The 13,379-nt window shown below is 57.2% G+C and overlaps 1 protein-coding gene across 1 annotated transcript in view; it reads left to right on the top strand.

The window, feature by feature from the left end:
- The window catches only part of LOC122369670 (signal-induced proliferation-associated 1-like protein 2), an 88,165-nt gene that overhangs the window by 32,204 nt on the left and 42,582 nt on the right, over positions 1-13,379 (top strand). Inside the window, exon 4 of the mRNA XM_043344576.1 lies at positions 5,793-5,938. Within this exon, the coding sequence (XP_043200511.1) occupies positions 5,793-5,938 (146 nt within the window). The remainder of the gene's footprint in view (positions 1-5,792; positions 5,939-13,379) is intronic.

Genomic DNA, 13,379 nt, shown 5'->3' with positions numbered 1-13,379 from the left:
TTGGCAGCGCTCTCCAGGGACACGCGGCCGACGGGAAGGGTGAGGAAGTAGTGGGATGTGGAGGAGAAGGGGGAGGATGGATGGAGGTCTGATGGACGGCCGAGAGCACGGCACCTGCTCTCGCCACTCTGCCGAGCACGTCCTGCCGCCGCCGCTGCTTGGTGATTGTGGCGGTGGCGAGGAATTGAGGATGTCTTTTATGGTGAAAATGATGACGGTGTTATGGCAACCTCCACACCAGTGGACGTCAGCGTGTTCCTTGTATTGGAGGAGCAACGAACCACGAACTATTTGGCACTATGCTCCTTTTCCTATTGATGCTTCGCTAAAAGCTCGTCCCTGTTCTTGGTCGTTCTTTTGTTGTTCCACACAAGTATCTTTAGTATCCTAACAAATGGTATTGTTTTCGGGATTCCTTATCTTCTTTTTAGCCGCCTTCGCTCTTTGTTTGCTGTTTCCTGTCACTTACTGCGGCGCCAGGAAGTCGCATGTTCCCCGGCACCCCACCGTCATTGACTCGGGAACACGTGGGAACTCCGGGGCCAGGGTCACCACCAGTAGCGTGAGAGCATCATTACCGCTGACATTTCACGGACCCAGTCGGCTTTGAATGTGGCCAGAACTCGTCGCTTCTCGGAAGCGCATCTTCACGACTTTCTGGCAAAACTTCACAGAGTTGCGCTTAGCTCGTCTGCTGGAAGCGGTTGTCTCCGTTCGCTGGGTACATGCAGTCCGGTCTGTCAGCTGTTCCCCATACCTCTCTCCTGGCTCCCAGCCCCACCACGTGCTCAGCTGTATTTCGGTCGCAGCCAGCCGGTGCCGCGGTGCGGGCGGCTGAATGCGGGCGCCACGCCGCATTCCTGATCCTCGTGCCCGGTCTGCCGTCTCCCGCGCACCCAGCCGGCGCGCCTTTTTCACCCGCGCTCGCTCAGCTGTCGACAGAAACGCGCGCGCGCGCGCGCGCTAGGAACGGCGCGAGATAGACAAGCGCTCCGCGGGGGACGTTTTTGTCCTGCGTGTATCGCGCTCTCCTGCAGGGTCGCTTCTGCGTACCAGCTCCGCTTCTTCTTCGGCTTATTTACCGGTTCGCTGCGGCTGCTCCTGCCTTTGTGTTTATGCGTCTGCGGTCGCATTAGAGGCGTTGGCGGCGGCTGTGGGCCCGCATGATTTTCCCTGCGCCTCTATGGTCCGTGTGTCGGTGCTTCGGCTGATCACCAGCTGTTGAGGCAGTGGCACGTGCCGTGTGCGCAGCGCCATCGTTCGCCGGCCATGTCCGACTGTGCCAAACGTGACGGCACATGGGGGGCCCGGATCAGCGCTGGGGCTCGGCACCACACCGCCGGCCTTTGTGTGACGGCACTGCCATCCATCGACCGGGTATAATGCTAGGCGGGGCTGCCGGTCCCCCTCTCGCTGCCACGGTCACCCGGTCCATCACTTCGTCCGTCACCCCCCCCCCCGCAGTGTGCCACTTCCGGGGTGTGCCCCCGGGTGTCAAGCCACGCCCAGTTATTCAGCGGTAGCAATGGAGTCGATGAGTTGGAGCGTTGGCAGCGCGCAGCACACACGCTGCAATGAGAGTGCAGTGACTACCTCACGCGGTGAATCGTTGTCCCGCGCTAGGCTCAGCCGGGTGAACTTTTCACTACAGTGAGCCCATTCATTACGAGCCACCCCACATCCGAGGACAATGTGACACATGCTGTTGCGCTCCTTTTATAACCTCTGACCCGGCATCGTGACGCCGTTTTAATGTGTGAGAGCCCGTTTCATTTCGAGGACACGGCTAAGTCGGTCGTTGGCGACGTTTCTTTTCTATGTTAATCGCGCCGCCTTCCGTGGCGCATTAGCTGCTCTGAGCGGCGCCAACTCGTTCTTTGTGGCCGCTTCCGGCGGCTGTGGCGGACCGCTTCCTGCGCCGCCGAGGAAGGACGCGGCGCGCGCGCGCGCAGGACGTCCGTTGGTGACCCCGGGGTCAGCCCGCGGCGCTTTGGACGGCCGCAGGCAAACGAGCCGCCTCCTGTGCCGGCGGGCGCCGCTGCGGACGGCTGACCTGACCTCGGTGACCCGGGCCGGCCGGCCGGCCGCCGACCCAGATTGTCGACCGGCCCCGTGTCGTGATTTATCCTGACGCCACTTCCCCGTCGGCGGGCTGGCTTCATTAGCCGGTCGTAACCGCCAGCCGTGGGTCGGCCATAACCGGTGACCTGGCCCGACCCCCGGGCCGGCCGCCACGCCGCCGCCGCTGCTGTTGACAACATGTGCCGCCGGCCCCGCGGCTGTCGTCGACACACTCGGCCTCACCCGGCAGCGAGATCACAGGGACCGCCGCCGCTTGGAGCGGGTTAGACGGCGCGCAGGAATTCCTTGGGATAATCGTCTGAACGAGTCCCAGGGCGGCGAGCGCTCTGACTCGCTCAATCCCCGCCGCCGGCCTGCGGGGCAGATTCCGTCGCTCGCTGTCCGACGGGAGAACAGATTCGAATTCAGAGGCGGACCCGGGGGTTGTGAATTCATCCAGCTGGGCTCTGGACCGCTCCGAGTTCCGACCCTCCGCTCTCAGCTCCGCCAGTCATTTGTCGTCGGCATGGAGATGAACTCTGATCTGAATAACGGCCTTCAGCGAGGGTCGGCCGACCCAGATGGAGCAGGGCTCGGCGACCAGGACTGGGCGGCCAGGGCTCGGTGGGTTCGGTTTCCTCTGCGCACCAGTCGGCGCGGCGGGTTGGACCGTACTTCCGGCTGTAGCAGCTGATCTCTGAGACGGGACGTCTCCGGTCGGTCCGCCCCATTACCGGCGGACGGGCCGGGTCGGGTAAACATTGAGCTGCGGGCCAGGACGGCACGGAGCTGCAGGTTTCGGACCAGCTGCCACATAGCAGAAGGCTGGAGTGTCGCAAGCCAGGGTGTATAGAAGTCGCAAGCCACATGACTTCGACCGCCATAAGCCGCCACTTTTGGAAGCCATTGCGGGCTATGCAGCCGCATAGCTGCATGTAGCAGCCACCCTGTGGGTACGACTTGCGGTGCCGAGACTGGGAGGTGCCCACTGTCCGACGCACGCACCGTCGACACGAAACGTGGCCGGTCAGGGTCGAAAAACCAGTTGTGGGCATGGTATTTGGGCAAACCCGCCCGCAAAATGCATGCTAATCCTTGGTATGGCATATGAAGATGTCTATCAAAAGTAAAATGTATGCGGGTTTATTGCGCGGCTTGTGTTTAGGATGTTATGTGAAAAGTTTGCATTCTGCTCATTAGATTTGGATTTGTGCTCAGTGTTCACTATTACGCGTAATTTCCTAACCCGACTCATATCAAGCTATATTTGTTGCAACGTTATCTCCTAACGCGCTCATACGTTACATTATTCATTGATACTTTCTGCATCCATTGCTTGTCAGTGTATGCCCCCGCGATGCATGCTATATTCAGTTCCGTATCCAAACACTCCACCACTCTCCGTCTCTGGGGACCACCTACCTCCGCGGTCGCCCCGGGGCCGCGGCTCCCGAGCCGTGACCTTGTGACCCCGGCGGCGCGGGGTCGGCGGCCGGCCGGACCCGGTGCCTGGCAGCAGCGCGGCGCGCTCAGACAGAACAGGCGTGTTTTGAGAGCGCTGCCGCCAGTGCCATGTCCGTGTCAGAATAAGAGCGGCTCCGCGGTCTGACTGGCGCCGCCGCGTCGACACCGATGACGACAACGACGATGACGTCGGCTCAACCGACGCGGCTGGAAGTCAGCGATGTTGATTTGAGTAATGATCCGGCCAGTGCTGGAAATGAGGTCGCTTTCTGGTCCCGGCGTTTTATTCTCCGGGTGAGTTAGCCCCGTCTAGCGCTTAGCCTTTCGGGACCCTCTCAGAGCCGCGGTTGTTTTCGCCGCTCGGCCCATTCGAGATGCAAAGTTGATAGTCGCACGAAGTTTATTTGGGGCCTCTGAATATACGACTTCGAAATTAATCGATTCTACAAAACCTTTTACTTTCATCTATATGCATACATTTAACAGTAACTCCAGACTAGACTGGTTTGGTTGGCCCTAAATAAGCTTCGTGTGACTATTAACTTTGCATCTCGACTAGGGCGAGCGGCAAAAACAACCGCGACCCTGAGTGGGTCCCGAAAGGCTAAACGCTGGACGGGATTAACCTGCGAGGAGAATAAAACGCCGGGACCAGAAAGCGGCCTCATTTCCAGCACTGGATCCGGCCCATTTTGTGACTCTGTGGGTCGATGGCGATTCTGGCGGCGCTCAACAGTGGCGATGGCGAGCGAGCTCGCCGCTGACTCAGTCCCACTAATGTGGCGTTGCATGACAGGCGGTGGCGCCGGCGGCGTGCCACGCTGCCGGCCGGCCGGACCGGCTGTGAGCCCACCACGTGCATGTCAGCTGGCAGCCGGGCCCGGCGTGCAAACAAGGACAAATAAGCACACAGGGCACACGGAACAGCGTACAGGACAGTCGGGAATGAACGGCTAACGGTTCCTCGGCGTACAAATGCACCGGCACAGTGCAAAGGAGGCGAACGGGACGACGGTTGTGGCGAAAGGCAGTGGGACCAGATGTTTCTGGTTCAACTTAGAAACATTGAGAGAGGAAGGAATAATTTCCAGAAAGGAATGCTCGTCGGGGTAGTATGTGCCGTTATGGAGGAAAAATAAGCTGAGTGACTCACTTAGCTTCGGAAGAGGGTTCGTTTCGCTATAATATGTGTTGTGACTGTTTGGAATCAGTTTGTCAATGAACTGATGTGTGATAACCTGTGTGAAATTTATGTTTGGTCCAATCATTATAAGCAATCAGAGTGGTCGCACAGTTCGGTACTTTCGCTGCACCTGCCCAGTTTATCAAGATATTGCCAATGCTGACGTTTGTTACGGTCAGCCGCATGCGAGCCGTCAATCTCACCGATCAACCTGGGAGTGTTTTGACGGTTCAATTCAGCCTCCAATCGAGCATCCATTTCAACAGCGTACCGTTCACCGGCCCCGCACGAACCACCCAGCCTCGCGCGCCCCCACGCAACGTCTTGAGACCCCACGATGTCATAGCTGTCGCCTCCCTGCCGCACAAGCCAAAGACTGGCATGTTGGTTGTCCGAAGCTGCTTTGTTTGAAGTTTGAGAGCGGGGATCGATCGGGCTGCCTCAGCCGTCGGGTGACACCCAGCCTGGGACTGGGGCGGGGCGTTGTGGAAACTGCTTGCGGGGGAGGGGTGGAAGCGGGCCTCCCTCCCGGCTGGGCCAACTGTCTGTCTTGGGGCTGCGAATCCCTGTTCCAGCGTGGTCTCGTTGGAGCGGTGGCTGGCTGGCTGGACCAGTGTCGGCTGGATGGCCCGGGCGGCTATCGATCGCCTTGCTCGCTCGGGTCACCGAACTGTCCTAGTTTCGGGCAGCTCGGGGTGGGCGTTCCCGTCCCCCTTGTCATTCCCGTATCACCCCACTCGAACCTCGATCATGCCACCGTTCTCTAATCATCATCCCACAGTTCTCCTCCTTGATCCGACATCATGTGTCCCGGTGTTTCGGAGTTGTTCCCGAGTGGTCTGATAACGCCACGTGCAGCTCTCAGATAGCACGCGCGAGCTGATTGGATAATGCCGTATACAGACGGAGCCAATTCGTTTCACAGCTGCCCAAATAAGCTAGTATTTGTTCGAGTGGTTATCGGTGTGTGGTATCTGTGTGCGGCTCTGGACGCTGCAGCTGTCTATGTGTCTGCGTTTGTTATCTGACTGTTACCAGTGTATGTGGTATTTGTTCTGACTGGTGTGTGTCTCTGTTTCCACAGAACATGAGAACTGGGTGGGCACCGATGATGTCCTGGGCCCGGTGGCCGTCAGTGTCAGAAGGGACCAGCTGGAGGGTCGGCCCGCGGAGAGGGGCGCCCAGCCGGCCGTCTACCCCTGCTACAGGATCATCATCCGCTCCAGCGAGGTCAGTCACAGGTCACACCACTCTTCCCTTCTCTTCAGTTCAGTGTCAAATCCTACGCCGTTGTTTGCACTCGAAGGCTCAAGTCGAGATGGTCGATAATCCTGTGGTATTTTTATGGTTCAAGTGACCATGGATGATACAGATTAGTTCATATCTCCACCGAAGATGTGGAAACATTCATTATGCTGTTGAGGGTAGCATCTGTTGCCTTTTCCGTGGGAAATCACCTTGTAGCCTTAGTGTCCCTGGCCGCATTGTGTTACCGCAATCGTCGTGTGCGCTGCCCCAGGCCAGTTCAGTAGTTAGTATGCCTTCAGAAGACTGCTTAGTAGTCTGGGTAGGTGAATTCTGTGGTCACCATGGCCTGTTGAAGCAGTTCCATCATGTTGACGGAGACGGCAGAGGATTGCGGTGAAACAGAGCCTCAAACTCTGATATCGATGCGTCTTATTTGACGGCACGCGTCTGGATTGAAGCAGGAACGCAAGTCCAAAGCTGGTATTTCGAATTCATACTCAGACTCAAGCTTAATCGATTTTATTAAGCTTCCCGCATTCCATGACCGGCAGCTCCCACAGCAATGCCGTATCAGGTATTCGTTAAAATTCAGCGTGTCTACGGACCGTCTGCCGGTATTCGGTCACTCTCAGTAACGCGCGCACACAGCGTTCGCGTTCCATCGTCGTCTGCAAGGTCCGGTTGAAGGTCACGCCGCAGGTCGCGAATGTAGCTCGCGCTGCGCACGTCAGCCACGTCTGCGGCGTTCTTTGGTCCCTGTGCGTGATGGCTCGACGGGCCGGCGCACGGTCCCGACCCGGCCCGACCCGGCCCGACCCGACCACATACCTGCCTGCTGGAGCGGGGCCAGCGGAAACGCGATATCCGCCCGTCCCGACCGACACTGGATTGTGGAGGGAGCGGTGGAGGCAGTGGTGGCGGCGGTGGAGGTGGCACGCTAAAACATGCCGTGATGGAGGGCAGATTATCGGCGTCCCATCTCGCCCCTGACACTCGGGACAGCGCGCCTTTTCGACCCCCTACCCCTCCGTCACACGCCACAATAGACGGGCTTAATGGAGGCTGTCGACGAATGTGGCGCGGGTGGCGGAATAAAACGACGGAGTGGCTGCGGAGATGCCGGCGGTCGGCTGCGGCGGTGGTGCCCCCGGCGGTAACGTTTCTGGCGGCGGTGGCGGTGTGTGATACGGTGACGTTTGAAGCTGCGCACTATGGTTGGAAACGGCCTCACGGATGGCCGGGGGTCAACGCGAAAAAATGTTTTGCCCATAACTTGTTAATGCGTAGACCGACTGCGATGAAACTTTGCATAGGTATACCAGTGTCTTTCGTGCATCATACAGTAACTCAGAAATGACGAGGTCACGTCACGTCACGCGTGTGTGACGTCATCATTGCAAGTATGTTATAAGTCGCCTATGTCTTTCGTAATGTTATCGATATCGCGAGGCATTTTGAACATGTTTTGAATACTGCTATTACTGAATGGATATTGTTGTTATGCTTTAGGGCGAGAAATATCAACGTAGTGACGCACAGTGTCTTACGTTTGGTCATAAAGTGTCAAAAATTTGAAGAAAAAGTATTAATGTTTTTTTTTTAGATTGGGCAAAAAAGTAAGAAATAAAATGACGATCAAATGACAAAAAAATGCGTCAGATTAACCCGGCAGTTGCTGGGGTATTTCCCCACCCGCAGTTTGCCGGGGGGGGGGGGGAGGTTCAACGCTCCCAGCCGATATCTCGCCAACAAATAGGCGCAGCGAAACGCACGAGGCGGCAAACGAAAGAAGAACGCGACAAGACGATTCACATGAATACTTAAAAGTTGAATTTCGAGGTCACAGGTCGGGTCAAGGTCAGGTCAAACACTTGAAATCGGGCTTTCAGTAGCATGGACTTTAGAACCTCGCAATCGGTGCCTCTCGTCATAAACTCTGTCACAACTGTCACAACCCTTCATATAAGTGCTAAAAGAGTGTCAGATCCATGTAGGAGTCAGTCAAACATAGGCCAGGGTCAAAGTCAGGTCAATCAGGTAAGCACATAACCCCGAAAATTAAAACTGGTACCTATTCGCAGCCCATGACACATGTTTTAGGGGTACTTTTGGGCGTAGAACACGGTGGTGACATTCATTTTATCATACGAGTACGTGGTTGGTTGAAAAAAGATCAATTTCAGAAATGCATGCATCATGGTCGTGAAGTAGTCACGAGGAATTGCCAACATTCAGTTCAAGATTTTGGAAAATGTAGAACGATGATCAAAAATAATAGATAGCCATTTGATTTGCCATGGTATTGGCAGTGTAATGGCGTTTACAGCATGTCTGTATGTCTGTTCTGTCAGTGGGTATCCATATCCATACTCCAGGATATCCATACACATTTGCACCATATCCATACTCCAGGTGCAGGGGCGAGCAGTTACTTCTTACGAGGGGTGCGGAGTCGAAGTCAAAGTCGGAGTCAGAGTCGGAGTCGGAGTCAGAGTCGCCCAGAGTCGTGGCAACGAGCCAGGAGTCGGAGTCGGAGTCGGGGTCGGTCAGGAGCCCGCAGTGGAAGTCGGAGTCGGTCCGAATCGGAACAGCTCCATCACGACTCCGAAACACTGGCAGGGGTCCGGAGTCGGAGACAGAGTCACCCGGAGTCATGGCAACAAGTCAGGAGTCGGAGTCGTAGTCGGAGTCGGATTTGGCGCCACCACGACTCCGCAATCCTGCTTCTTACCATCATTTATTAGGATAAGCGATTGCACGACTGACGAGCCGACCCGCTGCTAACGAAGCGACGGGTAGGTACGCCGCGGGAGATGAAGCTTCACGGAAGATTTTGCGCACAAGTGCGCAGTTTGCTTTTAGGTTCCCCTTACGCAGAATTGAACAGAGATTCATTCTGCCAAAAAGCTCAATGGAGGTCGATGGAGAACTTTTTGTAAGTCCAATGAAACATAAAAGTAATTTTGCAAATGTTGCTGTGGTGACACTGCAAACAGAATGCAATGCCGTTCCTGATTTTGAACACGCATGGGAAAAAGAGTCACTCCACTCGATAGCCAACATAACAAGGATTATTTTGATATATAATAATCCAGTTTTACAACGTCATTGAGGTACTCCACATGCTATCACCAGCGCGGTTGTTTAAACCTTTGACGGCGCACCAAAAAGCCACTATCAGAAACTCCCGATTCCACGTACGATAATAAAGACTAAATGCGCAACTAAATATTTTTTTCTGCCCAATTCAAAACATTTCATCAATTTCCAACCGAATGACACCCCAAATATACCTATATTCCGAAATTGCCCATGGCCATCCGTGAGGCCGTTTCCAACCATAGTGCTGCGGCGCGGTGCCCCCCGGCAGTGGCGTTTGAAGCGGCGGCGGCGGCCGCGGTGGCGGTCTGAGGCGGCGGCGGTGGTGGGCCGTGGTTGACGGCGGGTTTGTTTGTATTCGGTCCCATCCGTCAGCCGCAGACCGGCTCGACGCTGGACAGTGAACGCACGGTGGCAGACGGGGACGGCCCTCTTTCGTCGGTGGGATGACCCATCGCCTGCCCGTGTCCTGAACACTGCAAATGAACGGTACCACCAAAACAAAACCGCCGCGCGACTCAGATACTGCAGCTGGCCTGAACACGGCCCATGCCGAAAACCTGTCGAGGCGCGGCCGCGTTTTTCCCGTTGTCAATGGCATTTCGGTTCCATTAATTCAGTTTATATCGGGTGCCTCGTTGAGTCACGCTGCCAAAGCGGCTGAGGCGGATGGAATGCGCTCACAGTCGGCGCCGGTTATCAACTCGTTCCTCCTCCTGGCAGCTACCATGATAAATATTCAATTTTCCATTGTCCGCGCGCGGCCCGCTCCTCCCGGCGGCCGTTCCCGCGCCACTTTCTGGCGGGAAGGAATGCCGGCTCCGCTGGACTGAGGGTCCTCAGAGGGTCCTCTGAGGGTCCTCCAGTGGATGGTTCTCGGTGGGTCCTCCAGTGGAGAGCCCTCACCATTGTCGACCGTCGGGAGCGGGCGACGGTGTTCGTTCCTGGCAGTCTCGCCGGTGTGGGGAACCGCACAAAGGGGTGCCGCTGGGTAAAGGAAGGTGACCGCGTTGGGGCGGGACGCACCAGAAGGCCGCATTCTTGGCCTGACGTTCGGTCGTAAGAACCGGGATAGTGACGTAACTATGCAGAGGGAGCAGAAAAAACTCGCGGTCAGAAAAGGGAGGGACGCGTTTGCCGTAGTACAGGGTTATCCTGCTGCATAGAGGACCGGTATGTTGCAGAAAGTTCCAGAGTCAAACGCGCCATGGGTGTTGTGGTATGCAAATTGAGCTATGAAGGCGCCATGACAATGCAAAAACGACTGGTATGACGTCAGTCGGATGCCTGAGTGACGTCACAGAGGTGCTCACAGAACACGGACTATGGTATGTCCGCCGGTCACCAGAAGACACCCAATGCTGTAGCTGTAGATTGTAGGTGTAGACACTAGAGATGCCACTTTTGGACCCGCGAACCCGCTTTCTGCGGGTTTTCAAAACCCGCAGGGTTTTTGGCGGGTTCGAGAAGCAAAACTTGTCGTGTGGCGGGTATTTGGCGGTCAGACTTTAGAACCTATAAATTTTATTTTTTTATTCTTTTATGCAAAACAGCAATTTCAAGTCCTTACTATTTGTTTGGCTCTTTTTCTGCACAGCAATGAAGCAAGTAAGGGTTATATAGCTCTAGCATTGACCCAGCTGCATTTTTTTTCTTGCAAAAGCAGGTTTTTAAAATTGCGGGTTTTTTGCGGTTTCGGCTCAGCCAAAATCAGCTTGCGGGTAGTTGTGGTTGGGCAAGGGGTAGCTGCGGGGCGGGGCGGGTAATGAAATTGCAAATTTGTGGCATCTCTAGTAGACACCAGTGCTTTGTTCCACTCGCCCGGCCCTGCCCGGCCAGGTAGCGGACAAGACTATTGTTCCCCTCCTGGGACACACGAGCGCCGGGACAGAGGCCGGTGTCGTGACCGCGTAATGACCCTCTCTGGGGGCGGGTACTCGCCGCGTGGGAGCGGCCCGGCGTCCGGCGTGACCTCTGACCCGACCGGTGACCCGGGGACGCTGACCTGTCCCCCGAGCCGACGGCTGGTCGGCGGCGGGGAGCGGTGATTATGCGGTAGTTATTATTTTGTCGTCATGATTAGCCTGTCTCCATTACCTTGTCGTTATGATGTTGTATAGCGCTTCTCTGTAGGTAACTGAGCTTTTGGGAAAGCCTGAGGTCAGCCAGCCTCGCTTTGGCTGAATTTCTCACGACTGTTTGCGTGGTGATGGTGGCGTTCCGACAGTTTCCGACGAAAATATCGCTTTCATGACTCGAGTAATGGTCTCTGTATTGTCTGCGTGGGGTCCACTCCCTGCGAACTGGCTGGGTGGAGGCGGCTGGCGGTGGCGAGTGTGACCAATCTGGGTTCGTTACGCTCTCCCCACCTTTACGTCGCGCCCCGGCCGGGCGGTCCTGCGCCGCCCTCGTCCGGTTTCGGGTGTCGCCTTCGAAGGCCCCCGCCGACTGGCGAGCCGACGGTGGGAGCTGCACACACGCACAAACACACAAACAGCCTCCCGGCGGTGTCCCGCAGCGGCGAGTGTTTGTTAATCGGCCGCTGCACGCGGTCCCACCCGGCCCAGCCCCGGTTCGTACCCCCAACCTCTACCGGCGCGGCGTGCCGCGGTGCCGGTGGGCGGGCGACGCCGCATTCCTCTGAACTCAGCGCGCGGCGATTCAAACTGGCCTCTGGCGGGGCTGTGGATGCTTTAGTAAGGGGCTGGGGTGAACGGCTAATTCGCTCGGGTCCAAACCAGGGCACAGCGAGGGTCTGTGGCGGTCCAGGGCGGTCTGCTGCCGCCGGAGATGTAATTTACCGGCCCCGGGCGTCATTAGGGACGGTGGAAAAAGCGGTGGCCACCGGGCGGCCCCCCGCCGCCGGCCTGGGCGGCTACCGGAGGCTCCGCCGTCCGGCCGGGGAGGGGCCTTTCTCTTTCCGCCGACACCCGTCGAGCGGTGGCCGGCAAAGAATGCGCTGCGTCGCGCCGACGACCTTGGATCGACGGCCCGCCCGGGTCGGCGCGAGCGGGGGCGGGGGCGGACGGTCCCAATCCGGCAGCTAAGCTGCTGTCGCTGGCCAGGAGTGTACCGGCGCGGCGACATGCTGAGGGGCTGCGACGGCCGTGAGGTACGGGATAGTGCCGCGGAGCTAGCGGTCCAGAACGCGTCCCGTACCGCTCGGCCCGTAACGCCTTTTTTGTACCGCCGCCCCGCCCTGCGCCGATCCACGGACCGTATACTTTCTCCTCGAGCGGGTTCCGTGCCGTTCGCTGTGCGTTTTTCCGGCGGTCACGGCACGACCCGCGCGGTGTTTTTGGGGGCGTCTCAGTGGGCCAAGCGAGGTCAGGCGGACCGGGGCGGCACCGGCACGACCGGCTGTCACGTTATTCACCCACTCATACCCGCTGTTGATGCAGATCAATTCTGCTTCAATCACGGCAGGCGCACGGGGATATGTGAGTGACTTGTTATGCTGTTCATCACACAGTACACAGAGCAGTGCGCGTATAATTTCGACGCCGTCGTATATCAACCGCCCGGCGGTAACACCGTGAGAAAATCTCCATATCATGAATACCGGAGCGGCGTGAATTTCGATTCATGGAGTGGTGTTTACCTGTTCCCCGCCCGGTCCATTTCATAGCTGAGCTGTTTCGGAAATCATCCCGTTCGCCGGTGTGTTCGATGGTGCGTGTCGGCGTGGCTCCGCAGCGCTCCTCCGATCGTGACGGCTCGTGAGTCGTGACATCCGGTCGTGAGCGGGCGGCCACTGACACTGCTGGCCTCCCGAGAGCACATCTCGGTGGGCGAACTGTTCACGGTCGACCGAGCCGGTTCGTGTTGCTGCATGACGGTCATTCAGCCATTAACCAGCGGCTGAGATAGCGGACAACCGTCTTGGGTTATGTGTGGACTCAAGGTTGAGGGCCTGGAATTCAAGGTTATGTAGGTGTGTGAGGAATGTGTGGCGGACAGCGATGTGAATCAGTGGCTACTACCACGGCCCCGGGTCGTAACTGACCTCCTCTGGAACCGCGCTGGGCTGGGCGCCGGTCACTGGGGCTGTGTCACCTCGCGGCGGCTGTGGGTGCTATTTCCAGCGGCTCGCTGTGAGTCACTGATGCGCAGTATATGCGCAGTGGTGGTCTGTTGTGAGTCATTGACTCAGACACCATGCCAGTTCGGACCAGCCTAGCCCTACCCATGGTCCACCTTGCGACTATGTTTGTCCATCGCACCACACTAAATTCCGCACAGTTTCTGGTTCCGTCCCTATTCTCAGTGTCGTCTTTCAGGGACGACGTACACATGCACCGCGAATGTGCTACCAACCGGTTAC

This window comes from Amphibalanus amphitrite, unplaced genomic scaffold, assembly GCF_019059575.1.
Source record: "Amphibalanus amphitrite isolate SeventyFive unplaced genomic scaffold, NRLGWU_Aamphi_draft 001060F_arrow, whole genome shotgun sequence".
Taxonomy (NCBI): Eukaryota; Metazoa; Arthropoda; class Thecostraca; order Balanomorpha; family Balanidae; genus Amphibalanus; species Amphibalanus amphitrite.
The sequence above is the reverse complement of the archived record's forward strand: the minus strand, read 5'-3'. Positions and strand labels throughout refer to the sequence as shown.